At 48.4% G+C, this 13,538-nt stretch overlaps 5 protein-coding genes across 5 annotated transcripts; 3 read left to right on the top strand and 2 right to left on the bottom strand.

Moving 5' to 3' along the window:
• Positions 1 to 312: 312 nt before the first annotated feature.
• On the bottom strand, positions 313 to 3,305 carry PV06_10642 (glycine cleavage system T protein). The gene is made up of 2 exons (XM_016412210.1): positions 2,821 to 3,305; positions 313 to 2,767 (listed from the first exon to the last, which is right to left on the bottom strand). Exon 2 carries the CDS (start codon positions 1,852 to 1,854, stop codon positions 385 to 387), a length of 1,470 nt encoding a protein of 489 aa, XP_016257518.1. The 5' UTR covers positions 1,855 to 2,767; positions 2,821 to 3,305; the 3' UTR covers positions 313 to 384.
• Positions 3,306 to 3,389: 84 nt separating this feature from the next.
• PV06_10641 (uncharacterized protein) lies at positions 3,390 to 5,288 on the top strand. The gene is made up of 4 exons (XM_016412209.1): positions 3,390 to 3,663; positions 3,716 to 3,944; positions 3,999 to 4,082; positions 4,150 to 5,288. The coding sequence occupies exons 2-4, from the start codon at positions 3,915 to 3,917 to the stop codon at positions 4,342 to 4,344; spliced, it is 309 nt and encodes a 102-aa protein (XP_016257517.1). The 5' UTR covers positions 3,390 to 3,663; positions 3,716 to 3,914; the 3' UTR covers positions 4,345 to 5,288.
• A 1,349-nt stretch (positions 5,289 to 6,637) lies between these two features.
• Positions 6,638 to 7,652, bottom strand: PV06_10640 (uncharacterized protein; the record flags this gene model as incomplete). Its single annotated transcript, XM_016412208.1, has 2 exons — positions 6,638 to 6,791; positions 6,922 to 7,652. The coding sequence occupies 2 exons, from the start codon at positions 7,650 to 7,652 to the stop codon at positions 6,638 to 6,640; spliced, it is 885 nt and encodes a 294-aa protein (XP_016257516.1).
• Positions 7,653 to 8,517: 865 nt separating this feature from the next.
• On the top strand, positions 8,518 to 9,268 carry PV06_10639 (uncharacterized protein; the record flags this gene model as incomplete). The annotated part of the gene is made up of 3 exons (XM_016412207.1): positions 8,518 to 8,664; positions 8,735 to 9,068; positions 9,126 to 9,268. 3 exons carry the CDS (start codon positions 8,518 to 8,520, stop codon positions 9,266 to 9,268), a joined length of 624 nt encoding a protein of 207 aa, XP_016257515.1.
• Positions 9,269 to 11,614: 2,346 nt separating this feature from the next.
• Positions 11,615 to 12,955, top strand: PV06_10638 (uncharacterized protein). The gene has a single exon (XM_016412206.1). It carries the CDS (start codon positions 11,838 to 11,840, stop codon positions 12,738 to 12,740), a length of 903 nt encoding a protein of 300 aa, XP_016257514.1. The 5' UTR covers positions 11,615 to 11,837; the 3' UTR covers positions 12,741 to 12,955.
• Positions 12,956 to 13,538: the final 583 nt, after the last annotated feature.

The following is a 13,538-nucleotide window of genomic DNA, read 5'->3' as shown; positions in this document are numbered from 1 at the left end:
TTAGGCTGTATATAGACCTTTAATCTTATCTCTTATAGGGCTCTAATCCTACTCGTGATATGCCCTTACTACGCTAATCTATTCTCACTAGATATTTATCGAAATTTGTGTACACTTCTTAAGTTCTAAATCTCTAAAGTAAAAGTTAGCTAACTAGCTACAGAGTTAACACATACTATCTAACGGAGTGATAGATTTAGAAACAGAATAGAAGTGAAAGAAGGAGTTCGATAAAGGACAATTAGATACTCCTATTAATTTCTAGGCAAGAGCGAAGAGAAAAGAGAATGATTCTACTAGAGAAGTGTGAAGTGTTAATTAGTAGCCTAATATTAAAACCTCTAAACACATATAATCTGACATTTAACATAAGACCCTGTTCACTCATGCTTCTCTGTTTATCTCTCCCCCTCTACCACCCCAAATCTCGAGTCTCGGTGTGAGACTTTGAAAGCTAACGACAAAGTCATATGTTTGTCTGACGTTCTCCCTTGACTGTAGTTTGCTAACACCTCCCATGAAAGCATTGCCCTCGCCACCTAAGTAGAGGCTGTTTTCCACAAATGGCATATTAACCACCTCCGCTACTCTGGTTTTCCCGCGGACCCTAATTCCTATTTTGATCCCTTTTATATTCCACCCTAGCCTCACTATTCCCATCGCGATGTTAACTCCTCCCAAGCTCGGACTCGGTCCTCCGCATGTGACCTTCCCGATCACCTCTCGTGGATCGTCCAGATCAACAATTTTTGCCCCTTCTCGCGCCGCAAGGCCCGGTTCCACAACCAAGCCAACTCGCTGCGCGGAGATGGTATCCGGTCTAGAGAGCTGGGAGACTATAACCTCATGCCCATTGAATGCTGGGGAATGATCTAATCGACGGTCTTCGGGTATCATCCAGCTCAGCCCAGCTTGAGGAGGCGTAGTCGCAGGGTCGATATCATCTCCGTACAGACACAATCCAGCCTCAAGACGCAAAGAGTCCTTCACTCTCAAGCTCGCCCAGCGGCACGCCTGAGGGTCAGATGTAATGGCGTTAGCGATGGATGTAACTAGTGCGGGACCAGGGCCCCTTTCAGGAGGGATTGATATCTCAAATCCATCTTCGCCGGTGTGACCAGTGCGGGACACTAGAAGAGAAGGTGTGGTAAAACCCTCCATGCGAAGGTGAAGTTGAAGCCAGCGCGAGTGACCGAAATACAGGGTTGAAAGGGATGAGTCTGGCTCCGGATCATCCCCGTCAGAGAAAATCATTGATTGAAGTATTGCAGAAGACAAGGGCCCTTGTATAGACAGAAGGGAGTAGTTTTCAAGCACATTCCAATCAATGGCTTTCTTGGTTGCGCATTTTGAGGAGATGAATCGAGACAGCTGGGATCGTAGGAAAGATAGATCGGAATCGTGGCACCTTGAGTTCGTCACCAAGTAGAAGGACGCTTTACCAAGACGTGTGACGACGACGTCGTCCACCATTCCGCCCTCTAATGAGAGGAGGCAAGACAGTATTGACGAGTGTTTGGCGAGCTTGTTGATCCCACCGGGTGTGACAGTCATGAGAAATTCCTCAGCTAGGGGGCCGGAAATGGTATGTTGGACCATGTCCGAAACATCGAAGAGGGATGCATGAGAACGGGTCCATTTGTGCGATTCCGAATGACTTTGATGCGGATATCCAGCCCGCAGGGAGTCGTTGGAAAAAGGAATCGCTTCAGCTCCTAGCTTCCTGTGCACATCGTTGAAAGGCATGGGCATTACCGCTGAGGTACTCGAGGACATCCGGAAACGGGGATATTGACGTTGCCTGGATGAACTCGCGAGAACTTGAAAGCGACCTAATCCCGAGTGTCTGATCATAATTCAAATGAGACCTTTGCCACTGATTGAGCCTTGACGCCTTAGCTAGCAACGACGGTGTTGCCCATATACTGAGGGTCTGGATGACGATATATTTTTGATCGACACGCTAGTTGTGTTCTTTGGCCAATTGCTAGGGAAACATAGATAGATGGTTGAGGAGGTAAGCATCTGCAGTAGCTGGGCAGGAGTTGACAGCACATTCCCGCCCCAGAGAGGATCAGTGCCTGATTGCATAGATCGAAGGATTTTAGTGTAGAGGCTGGATGCCTCTTACTCAAGAAGTCGCGCATCAGGTCACCTGCATTTTCCATCATCGTGTTCGGCCACACGAACCAATGAACAGGCGACTTCTTGACCCAGGTTTCTGGGGATCACCTGGGCCCACATTGGAGCCTGCCAATGAAATCCCAGCAAAAGAACTGCTGCGAGCACCTCCCGACGCTGGCTTCCGTCGGTTGCCTGATTTCGGGCTCGTTCTAGACCTCAGCAGCTTGGGGTCACTTGATGGGAAATTTGAACCGAACACATGAGCCCTCTAACTGTTGGATTTCTTTTGTAGTCTTCCCGGGCACTCTGGATCCCGCGTGCTCTCTAGGCGCGACCTAGCTCAATCCAGACGCAGAGGAGACGAATTGTCGTCACTTATACCTTCCATCTAGGACCTAACTTGTCGCCTGGAGCGGGCTTTGGCTTTACTTGCCTAAACCTCAAATTGTTCCGGACTTACGGCGACCAATTTTTACCGTCGAGCGCCGACAAGCTTTGCAAGTTCGACAAAGGATAGATGCTGATTTGTTACTTCTTCACAGACCTTGTTGGAAAGGATCACGTAGGTTGAAGCTGGGCGTTGCGGCGCACTTTCGTCAGGTTAGCGCGGCGCCTATATCTCTTCTTGCTCACAGGAGCGGACCTCAAACCCATCAGCTGTGCCCATATCGCCTAACACATCATTTATTGTCTCACTTTCTCCCTTAGGACTGCTGTCCTGGTTGTCGCGATAGTCCTTGGTTGCCCGCTGGCTGCAGTTGCACCGTTTATAATCTATTCTTGACAATGGCTGCTTTGGATTTGTCCGTCGCGGTATTCCCAACCACAGGGAATGATATAGTTGCAATACCGGCATCCAGCGCTGGTGGAGGGGATCATTATGTGATTGTTGGCTCTTCTAGTTCTGCATATAAGGAGCACCTCCTTTACCTGCCTCGCCAGCCGTGAACCACGACTACTTGCCAACATTTCTCCAAGTCTTTTACCAGCTATTAAGTCAGGAAATGTCATCGTGTCAGCGTAGCCAATTGCTGCAACCCTATCGATCCGGATATCGACTGATGTTGGCCGATGAAACTTGGAACAGTCCTCTCAGAAAGGCAATTGGAGATACCATTTTAGTTCAAGTGTTTCAATCTAAGCAAAAACAGGAATGGCGGTTGAGGGAGGGTTTCTTAGCGCGGGAATAGAGTGGAGGATGAGGCTTTAACTGAAAGCATTTAAATCTCAGTGTTCGGGTCGTGCCTGGTTGTGCCAGGTTGTGCCAGAATCATCCAGGCGATGACTATTTTCCCAGTATCGAGTTTATGAGCGGAAAGAAACTGACAGTACAACACGCACTTGACCTGTGCCCATTTCTCTCCCTCAAAGCTGGGTCGGATGCATAGTTCGCCTCAAGACGGAAGTGCATTTCCGATCATCCTCAAGGAAAGGTTCGAATGTCACGGCTTATGCCGATCCCGATTTACCGGCTCATTTATCCGCGCATGCAATGGTCTAGATCTAGGCTCTGGCCGGATAAGGAAGCCACGACGTCAGGTTAGCTTTATTATGTCTGTCGGCGATGAAAATTTCACTTATATTAGTTAAGGTCAATTCCTCAACGATCTTCAGAGCGAAATCTAGAAAGGGTGAATTCATTCCGAGTCCACTAACGCAACCCCATACCTACCATAGCTTTTGGTCGGGATAAGTCATAAGGACGACATATAAGAACACGAACTCGCAGGTAGTCTGGGGATAACAAGCGCCATTCTCATATATATCTACTACAGTGAATATACAATTCAATGTCCCAAAGGGTGGAGGAGTCAAACGAGGTAAAGCATGAGCGCTCCCAAATCCGAAATCTTTACTGACGCACATCTTATCAGGCCCCTACCGAGCGTGAAAGAGAGGTCTATGCACGGTACGAGACTTTAACCAAGCAAAATATCCTCCTACGTTCCCAGGTGAAAGTGAGTGAGTCACTGTTCATGGTTTCCGTCTTTATGAGGCTCCGTGTTTGAGTTTAACATTTTTTAGGAGCGCAAATTCTTCGACTCGGGCGATCTCGCAATCTCCAAAGCCACTGATGACTCCATGACTGGACATCCACGAACTGGAAAGCAGCATCCTATATCCGGCGAAATTCCTAAACTCTCGTCACCGATGTCGGGTGATAGCAATGTAAAGTCTCACGCGAATACTGCGCATGACCAAAACAAGACTAAAGAATGATGGGGTCCTATTTAACCGGGGGCGATGGTCAGCAGTGTGACCATGAGAAAAGTGCGTGTCTTAGAGCTTGGCCTCAGCCTTGGGCATAACCAAAGGAAGGATTATAATAGGTTGACAAGCTGGAGAGCTCTGTGTACCCTCAAACTTGTATCACATGGTCGGTGTACCCCTCACCACGGCTTTTGAATGTTTGGGCCTCAAGGTGCTGGCACACGAACGGATGGCCACACAATGAGTGCTCTCATGGTGTCCTCAAAGAGGTCCTTGACCCCAAGCAATGTCCCTCAGTTTTCGAGCAGTAGGCAGTAGTGCTTTTCAACCGTGTTTGGTAGTCTCGGAGCGTGTTCGCAAACATACATCTACTTTGCTTTTCCAAACCGAGGTGAAGCAAAGTCCAAGATGGTACTCGTGGTGGACGATTGTATTGCCAGGAACGAGGCGATGTCCAAAGCCTTGTGCCTGCATCGCCTGCACGATTGATCCTACCAGTGGTGGGTTGTGTGACTAGGGGAATTAGGGGGCAAATCAAGACCTCGTACCAATCAAGTTGCTCTCCTCATCCATTATAATCTCATCGCTGGCCATAGTAGACGTAACGAGGTCAGTCTGGCGATATATCCGAAACCCCGAGGTGAACTCCGAGCACGCAGATTCAAAGGTACCTCCATCGATCAATCGGGCGAGTCCGGGGACAGGTCATAGCCCATGTACTGTATAGTGTCTTTTGCTGCCATGACGAGCTGATTACAAATGGGTAGGAGTATCCGTGGTCACCCAAGAGTAGAGGGCATTCGTAGGGTCAGGCGCCGTTGATTTGATCTGTTTGCAAACCTTAAAGCGGCGCTGCTAAAGTTGTGAAGCGATACCTCGGCAGTCTTATGCTGCTTTACCAATTATCATATTGCACATACCATGTTTCACTGCATGCCCCTAGCTCAACATTTGATGGTGAGCAACGAGCAAAATAGGAATTGCATTGTACACTCTCCCAATGCGCCACCCTCGGATGACTGGAAATCAATAGACCGCCGGATCTCTGAAATCATCTACTTCAAACGCCCTGGCAGCGACACCACTCCTCCACTCTCCCGCCTCTCGATGCCCGCCGTATCCCTGACGAAACAGTTGCACACTGCCGGCGCCGTTATTAATGGCAATAAATGGAAGACATCCTCTCACCTCGGACAAGCATGACGAATGTCCATACCTGAATCGCTACAGATTCTGAGAACAAAGATGCCTTATGATTCGACCTTGCAGTCTTGAACGGTGAATATACCCTTCTCGGTCCCTTGTCTCGAGCTAAGTGGAATAGCTTGAACTGTGTACTCACCACTCACTCCGAGCACTGGAGCCTTCCACGTGGCAGTCTCCTTCCCTCCTGACGCGAAATTACAACTTGCAAGCAGAAACCACGGCCGAGACACCTAGTATTAAGCGCCGAAAGACAATGATTTGATACAAACATGGAATATGTACACTGACTTGACGAGGCTGCCAACTTCCAGGACCCGTCTACCAGTATCTGTCTGCGAAGCGATATCTGCAGCGTTTTTACCGATACAACAGCACAGAAGTGGATGGCAAGTTTATCGATGCAGTATATATTGTTAGTGGAGTTGGGCTTGTAAACAAAGAGCATTGGTCTTCCATCTGCTTTCCGTTATGAAGTCCTAGATTGTGCCACGCAGTCTTACTTGAAGTGAGGACGCGCTGTTGGCCGAATACACATGTCGGCTCATGCGATCATCGGCGCGGAATTGCGGCTAGACTAACGGCCACGTCAGGACGAACAGTCACTCGGGAAGAATCATTGGAGACTGCTTAGAGAGCCTTCGTCTTTAACGAAGGCGCCTTTGCATGGATATGCTCACGAGTGGATTGCCTGTTTGAGTTCGGCCATCCTATTAACCATCCATGGGATGTTCCACTGAGAAACTCGTGCGGAAAGATGATATATACGGCTCGAGAATATGTGTGATCTAGAAGAGCCTGCTGGTTGGATCCTGAGACGTTTGTGAGGATCGGCAGTTTTGATGTTGACAGAAAATTTAAAGAAAAACTTCATATATTTGCACTCTGCCTTCTACCCTACTCCTTTTTACTTCGCTGCTTAGGCAGGGTGCACTGACTGGAAAGCCACAGCTAAAGGACCCAGGCCACGGGGCTAAATAGCTTTCAAACATGATCCCTTCTGGAGCCAGACAGTTGTCAAAAGCCCGTCTCTCCGATTGCTTGACTTGACATGAGTCCCTGCACTTCATCTCTGGGATTCGAATCAACAATCACAACCTTAATTGGCCGAGGTGATATTCAGTCCTACACCGCCCGCTTTCGCGCTGATCAGGAACATGAATTGGGTAGGGTCGGTATTGAATTCCTTGACGGCTTGATACCGATCTTCATACGTCATACTACCGTCGAGGTACTCCACGTTGAATTGCGTACTGATGAACACGGTGAGAAGCATACGTAATAACCGGACGGTGTGCGGAAATATTAGCACCTTATTGTCGACAACCTTGGTCATGCCAGAATGTCAGCAGTTTCTTCAAAACCCTCCACTTGCCACAATACTCGGAATTGCCAGTATGCAAAATGCTGTCGCGAGTTTTGTACAGTTCCCACCATTGATCGGGCATTGCGATCTCGAGCAGGTCGAGAGCTTTCGCTTGTTTCTCGCTCGAGCCACTGCCTTGGGAGATGAGACTGGCTGAATGATTTGATATCTTCTGAAGGTTGGCTATCGCAGGAAAGACCCGATTCTGCCACGGAGTTCCGTCTTCCAGCACCATGTTGCAGCACCATCTAGCCTTCTTGCCACTGCGACAATCGCAAAGCCGGCCGCTCTCTCTGATGTACGACACAATATCACTGCGTAGAAACTCCTCGTAAGCTTTCGCTTGTGTGAGTGTCAATGGGCAAAACACGACGCGATCAGTCTTCTTAGGAAGCTGCGCTCTTATGAGCGCTTTCATACGCCGCAAAAAGAAGTGCGGCAAAAGATTAGTGACAAGCATCTTCGCCGTCTTTCTCGCTCGAGCAAGCTCATAATTCGAAGCATTGTGACTCTGGCCCAGCTTTAGTGGTATGCAGACCGTATTCTTCCAGGCCGTTATCGGATCAAGTTTACCAGGATTAGCCCAGTTGAGCAACACCCACAGTTCTTCGTATTTATTCTGGATAACTGTTCCAGTCAATCCAATGCGGAACAGGGCGTTGATCTCGGCCATCGCTTTTGTGATTTCTGACTTGCGCTCTTTTATCTGGTAACACTCGTCCTTAACAACACAATCCCACTTGAGCATGTTGATCTCCTCCTTGTCAGTACTCTAACTCTTACTCGTACTGAGTGGAAATCTACCCCGGAGACGATAAGAGAATGGAGGGTCTTGGTGGACTCGACTAAGCGCGGTGCGCTCAACGGTTGGAAACTCCTTCGGGGGGGCCTGGCGAACCACATTCAGTCCTTTTCCCTCCTGTCAGGCCTTCCGCGAGGACGTCCCAGCAGTTGGGAGTACGGAGTGCATCACCTGTCTGACCTCCAGCATATCGGTGTCCGATCCAAATCAGTACGAGACATCCGTGCTTCGTTTCCTTTTATATTGTGGTGTACGATAGGTATGGTACGTTGTGATAATTGCCTCTGACATGCCTGCTTAAGCCTCTGGTAATACCTCGTGCCGACGAGAAGCGCCACCATGATAGGTATCGACGTGCCACCAACACCATCGTTTGAACTCATCTTTCAAGTTTTTTTATTAAAGTGCTGGGACAGATGATTAACGTCTCGGGGGATTTTTAGTTAGCCTGTCTCTTTTTGCGCCTTCTCTCTCTTGCCTCTTTTGTCACCAGTTTTCCCGTAAGCCGTGGTTAGGAATGATATTACTTGTACGGTCTTTCCGAGGCCCATGTCATCACCAAGAATTCCTCCTTTCTGATAGATAAATAGTTTATGCAAGAATGCCACACCCTTAACTTGGTAGTCTCGCAAAAATTGTGCAATCGGAGTAGGAATAAGGCCGAGGGAGTATGGCAATTGGATGTCTTTATACTCTCTGGTGGCAGTAGACACAGCGAACTCTGGTCGTTCTCTCAATTGCTGGATATTATCATCGGAGAAGTAGTCATCGGAGAATTAGACATCGTCTCAAGTGGGTTGGAACTCGAGCTATGACTTGCAAGCACAGGATCGCGCGTACAGAATTGGGCAGACTCGCGACGTCGAAGTATTTCGTCTCGTTAGCCAGGGGACGTTGGAAGAAATCGTGTACGCAAAATCTACAAACAGCAGCAAACCAGCATCGGATCCACCGCGACGTCCGAGCGACGATATTTCCAAGGTGTCCAAGATAGCAAAGATTAAAAGGGCGAGATTTTTGGACTTCAGAACCTCTTCGCCAACCAGAATGAAAATCAAGTGCTTCGAGACATTGTAAACAAGACAAACGTCGCAGAGTCCAAGGCCGGCGTCTGTGTCACGAGTCTTGAACTCGAGGAGCACGATTCGGACTCGTCTGATGGCGAGGTCAAAGATGAAGACCGCCTCATCAAGACCGAGGAGAAGGAAAACGCAGCCAAGTACAAGCTTATGCACCATATCCGATCATGCAAGGATCTAAAGCACTTGATTTACTATCGCTTCAACTCTGGCCCTGTTGGTAAAGGTCTCGGATGTGGTTTCTGGGCACCTTCGTGGCGCGTCTGGCTTCTTTTTCTGAGAGGTATTATCCACCTTCTCGAAAGATGGCTCTGTAATTTGTTATCCTGACAGTTCGAAGGTCGACACAGCAAAGGCATTGCTAAGACGGTTACCAAGCAACATGTTGAGTCACATTTCGATCTTGAGTTGCGTGCTTCAGTCATGGCTGATCTGATCGATACGACGCCCGAAGGTATCAGACAGTTCTTCAACATCTCTTAGAAGCATGGCGTTGCTGGAAGAGTAATATGTGGGAGGAGCGGTGAGAGGTCTCTTGAGCCATCGTAAAGGAGGGGTAATCGAATTGAGTCGGTCAACTAGATGCAAAATTGGAATCGCAGCGTACAACCAACCGTTACGCACAAGATGCACATGAGTAGCAATAGTACGGAATCTTTTTCGTGACTGATTAGTACTGAAGTCAGAAGATCGCACAACTCAACCTTGGTTCTTGATTGACATCTCCACGACCTTTGATCTACGAGTCGAGAGGTCGTTAACTCTGATTTGTTTGTCGAAGGAGTGACGTGAATTTCAAGAACTTCTTTCGCTGTCGCAAGAGTGCCAAGCGTCCCCCCGCTTAACTCTATGGAGCTTAGCCCTGGGGGTTACGAGACTCTGCGCAATGACATGGAATGCAGATGGTATTAATGCGAAAGATTTTGTAACGAGTTAAACCATTCAACAGATCTATCTAGTGAACTTGCCGTCTTTTCTGTGAAAGCACCCTCTCTCTCTCTCTCTCTCTCTCTCTCTCTCTCTCTCTCTCTCTCTCTCTCTTTCTCTCTCTCTCTACGAGGCTTGGACCTGGATTTTCAGGTAGATTCTGCTTGTGGTGCTAGAACCACGAACCAACGCGATCGCACGGCAGCTTCCGATCGTTCGGGAAATTTATCGAAGATCCACGACCATGACTTGCCCCGGCGACAGAATGAAAATGAACTCCCATCTGTAAATTATCATTGGTTTAAAGATCAGAACCCGCGGTCACGTTTGCGCGACCAATATGAGACCTATTTGAATTATCCAATAGAGAATCGAGGGTTTGTCACATGCCTCAATCGCGTCGTGGCTGAAGGCAAAGGCTGTTCGGGGAGAAGGACCATAATGATTCTGGGTCAGGTGGAAAGAGACCAAAATATAAAGTTGGAATACTACCGATGGATGAGATCGATCGATACGAGCGCCTCCATTGTGGCCAAATGCCATCAGATGCGACAGGGAGGTAGGACAATCAATATAATGCATGCCAGCCATGGCAGGGAACTATCGTGCCCTTCAGCGCCGAATCTCTTTGATCGAAAAATAAAGGCTCATGATCAAGCCAGGGTGAGAATCACAGCATATTGATGGCCTACTTAAAAACTCGCGTCCGCTGCCCTGTGTTGATGAAGGGGTCATGTAGACTAAAGGTGGTGGTTAATGAGCAGACTGGCCGTGTACTGTCGTCTGATACAGATCGCCGATCTGACAAGGACGCGAGTCTACGTCCGGCCAAGCCCTATGCGCGGGTCGACGCTACTGAGGGTCCAGGCTTTATCGCATGGCGTGCCTCGTACCTGCCCAGCATAAAGGGAGTGGCCCACAACAACTATCTTTGTTGTCGTTGGTCTTTCCGGCATACACGAGGAAGGCCTCTCAAGCTGCCTTTTACTCCATCGTGAGAGATTAGCATGGACACGCTGTTGAAGATGCGGACTTGTTAAGAAGCCATGCGCAGATGTCCCATCCAATATCTTCCCGAGGGTCCTCTGGGTTATGCGGGAAATCCGACAGGACCCATGCCGCTCAAGCAAAAAGCTAGCAGCGTATCATCCTCCATCATTCTGTCTTATCGTATCCTCCCTTTAGACTGAAATGGATTGCCACAATTGACCTAGATCGGTTTCACGCCAGTGGAGGGAGAGTGAAGCTGCTGTCATCCGGACACCATGATCAGCGCCTTGGCGAAGGCCGTAGGAGAAGGAGTAAAATTGAAACGATCGGTCGATGCGACTTCTGCGAATACACAACTGTATGTATGGACAACACCAGTCATGCGATAATCTGAATCGAGACAGTGCTTTTCTCGAGTTTGATTAGTCGGTAGTCCGGCGGCACAGGGTACCTGCTGAGAAGCTAAAGAACCATGTTTCTATATCAGCCGCGCATTGTGCACCTTACGGTCAATGAGTTCACACGTTGGGCCAATGGCACACTATTTGAACATTCTAGTACCTGATATAACCTCCTTACATGGAGGAAAGAGGTTAACATGTAAGATGAAGGTCTTCTAAAAAGCCGGAGCTACTTATCAAACTTGGGCGCAAAGTTGTTGGGTATGGATCGTGCCTGGACCAGGTTGATCCAGTGTCTATTGTGGTCTAGGGTGCTTTAGCGGGTGTAGGGCGCACAAAGCCGCCTTGAGGATAATGAGATCCACTTGCATCCGAGTGTACGACGACAATCCTCCGAATTAAAATGCTGCTACACCGAGCTTCCCCGATCGACTGTGAACACGCTCTTGTGATACGTCGCTTATATATTATATATTCGCATTGCAATTATCACCAAACTACCGTTCAAAAACACTAGTTTCTACACACCAAATACGACCTTTCTATGATTGTTTTGCTTCCAACGACACTGGGCCTCCCCTAGATACTTCTGCTGTAGATACTTCTGCTACGCTGGTCTTTGTCCGCACTATCAGGTTATTTGGCTCAGCGAAACATGGACACCGCATATCAAGCTCCTAATTTGCTATATCAGGTAGCTTCTTCTTATCAGACAATGGTCTGGGTAGTGCTGAATGTCCCAGCAATCCTCTTACGATGATGATATTTTCCTTCAACGTAACAATGATAATGACAATTATCCCGACCTGACATACTTTGATGAATGGCCTATACAGGGCGGACCGCAAGATTTGCAATTTGCTAACTATTCAACGACAAAGTCGCCCTTTGTGAATCCAGTGTATTTTGATTCGGTTGAAAACACGGTACCGGTATCCTTCATTGTACCCTCGCAGACACTTCTCGTTTCCTCGCCGCAACTATCGACAGGCCCTGTTAATACCCGAATGCTCATTGAGTATGAACAATCCCAGCCACCTATCACACCAGGCACAAAGAAGTCTGGGAAAAAGTCTAGTATGGTGACACGATTCGCAGCTTCGCCCAATAATTTGCGTATCGACGCTAGAGAAGGACCAGGTCTGGCGCCAGGCGTCCCTGCGAGCCAAAGTTCTGCAGGAGCAATAGCTCAAGCACACTTGGGGACTGGAGATCAGGTTCCATTGATCGAGACAAAACCAGAGAAGAAAAGAGGTCGATCTGATTCGTCCGAGGACGAAGATTCTGCGAGCCTCAGGGCTAAACACAATCACACCATGATTGAGCGTCGATACCGTGACAATCTTAACGGGAAAATCAACCAGCTTCATCGCATCCTACAAGCCACCGAGGCCAATTCTCCTTTGATGCTTTTCGATGCTGAAATCTCTGATCACGGTCGAAGGGTCCGGAAGAGCGATATCATGGCGAGAGCGATACAATACGTTAATCGCTCAGAGCTTGAGGGTCGTCACAAGAGGGACGAAATCCAGCGCTTGAGGGAGAAAGTACAAAACCTCGAGAGGCTGGGCAAATGCGGAGACTGCACGCTACTACAAAATATGAGGAGAATAGACTTCAGCAAAGGGTCCTGCTGAAACCCAGGGTGCTCCCCAGTCATTCTTAACCTCGGTATTTACGACTTTGCGGGTATCCTCCCGCTCAGCACATCTGTCGCGATACTTTCGACTTGTGCTCTGGCGCGCTGGATTCGACAACTCTGGAGGAATTGACTAATCTCTTTCACTCGTACCTGTAAGGCGGGATTCAAATGGTCTCTCCAAAACGTGATGTTAGAGTGTTTTGCTCCCTGCGTTTTTTCAGAGGAGACACTCTCTTTTCATTAGTCTGTTTCAGGCAGAATGCGAAAATCCTTTCAACCAATTTGATAACTACAAGGACTACGGGGACCGCGTCCCACTCACTGACTGATCTGGTTTCTCTGCCAACGCAGACGTAGCCACTCAGGAGGCAGCATAGTGGGCTCCCTCGCATCCAACTTTCCGTCACTCTCTTGCGATAACTTGTCGAGTCTTTGCTGCAGAATTGCTCCATCTTGACAGTGCTGGGTTACAAGTCAGGAATGAGAGAAGCAGACGAAGCAGATAAAACCGACCATGGACTTGGATCGACATTCTCTGTGCCTTGTGTTCAAGAAAGTGATTCAAAGATCATACGCATTCAGACAATTCTGTTGCATAATACTTCTAATTGGATTCCTTTCCCGCCATTATCTAGCTTACTTCTTCTGGAAAGGAATAAGCTATTGACCACACTATTGCTACGGAAGGTGGATATTACCATTGTCCGTATAACTCTTACGCCTCACCTTGTACAACTTCTTCAGCCATTGTCAAGAGGAACCCTCAGGCGTAGGCTGCAGCCGTAGCCGCCGC

The sequence above is a fragment of the Exophiala oligosperma genome (assembly GCF_000835515.1).
Source record: "Exophiala oligosperma strain CBS 72588 unplaced genomic scaffold supercont1.14, whole genome shotgun sequence".
Taxonomy (NCBI): Eukaryota; Fungi; Ascomycota; class Eurotiomycetes; order Chaetothyriales; family Herpotrichiellaceae; genus Exophiala; species Exophiala oligosperma.
Note: the sequence above shows the minus strand (reverse complement) of the source record. Positions and strands in the feature narration are given on the sequence as shown.

What these genes read in the sequence shown, in the direction of transcription:
- PV06_10642 (XM_016412210.1), bottom strand. Translation starts at nt 1,854, where the DNA reads ATGATCAGACACTCGGGATTAGGTCGCTTTCAAGTTCTCGCGAGTTCA.
- PV06_10641 (XM_016412209.1), top strand. Translation starts at nt 3,915, where the DNA reads ATGTCCCAAAGGGTGGAGGAGTCAAACGAG. An exon ending in GGGTGGAGGAGTCAAACGAG is followed by an intron (nt 3,945 to 3,998) that starts GTAAAGCATGAG and finishes ACATCTTATCAG; the next exon opens with GCCCCTACCGAGCGTGAAAG. An exon ending in TCCTACGTTCCCAGGTGAAA is followed by an intron (nt 4,083 to 4,149) that starts GTGAGTGAGTCA and finishes AACATTTTTTAG; the next exon opens with GAGCGCAAATTCTTCGACTC.
- PV06_10638 (XM_016412206.1), top strand. Translation starts at nt 11,838, where the DNA reads ATGTCCCAGCAATCCTCTTACGATGATGATATTTTCCTTCAACGTAAC.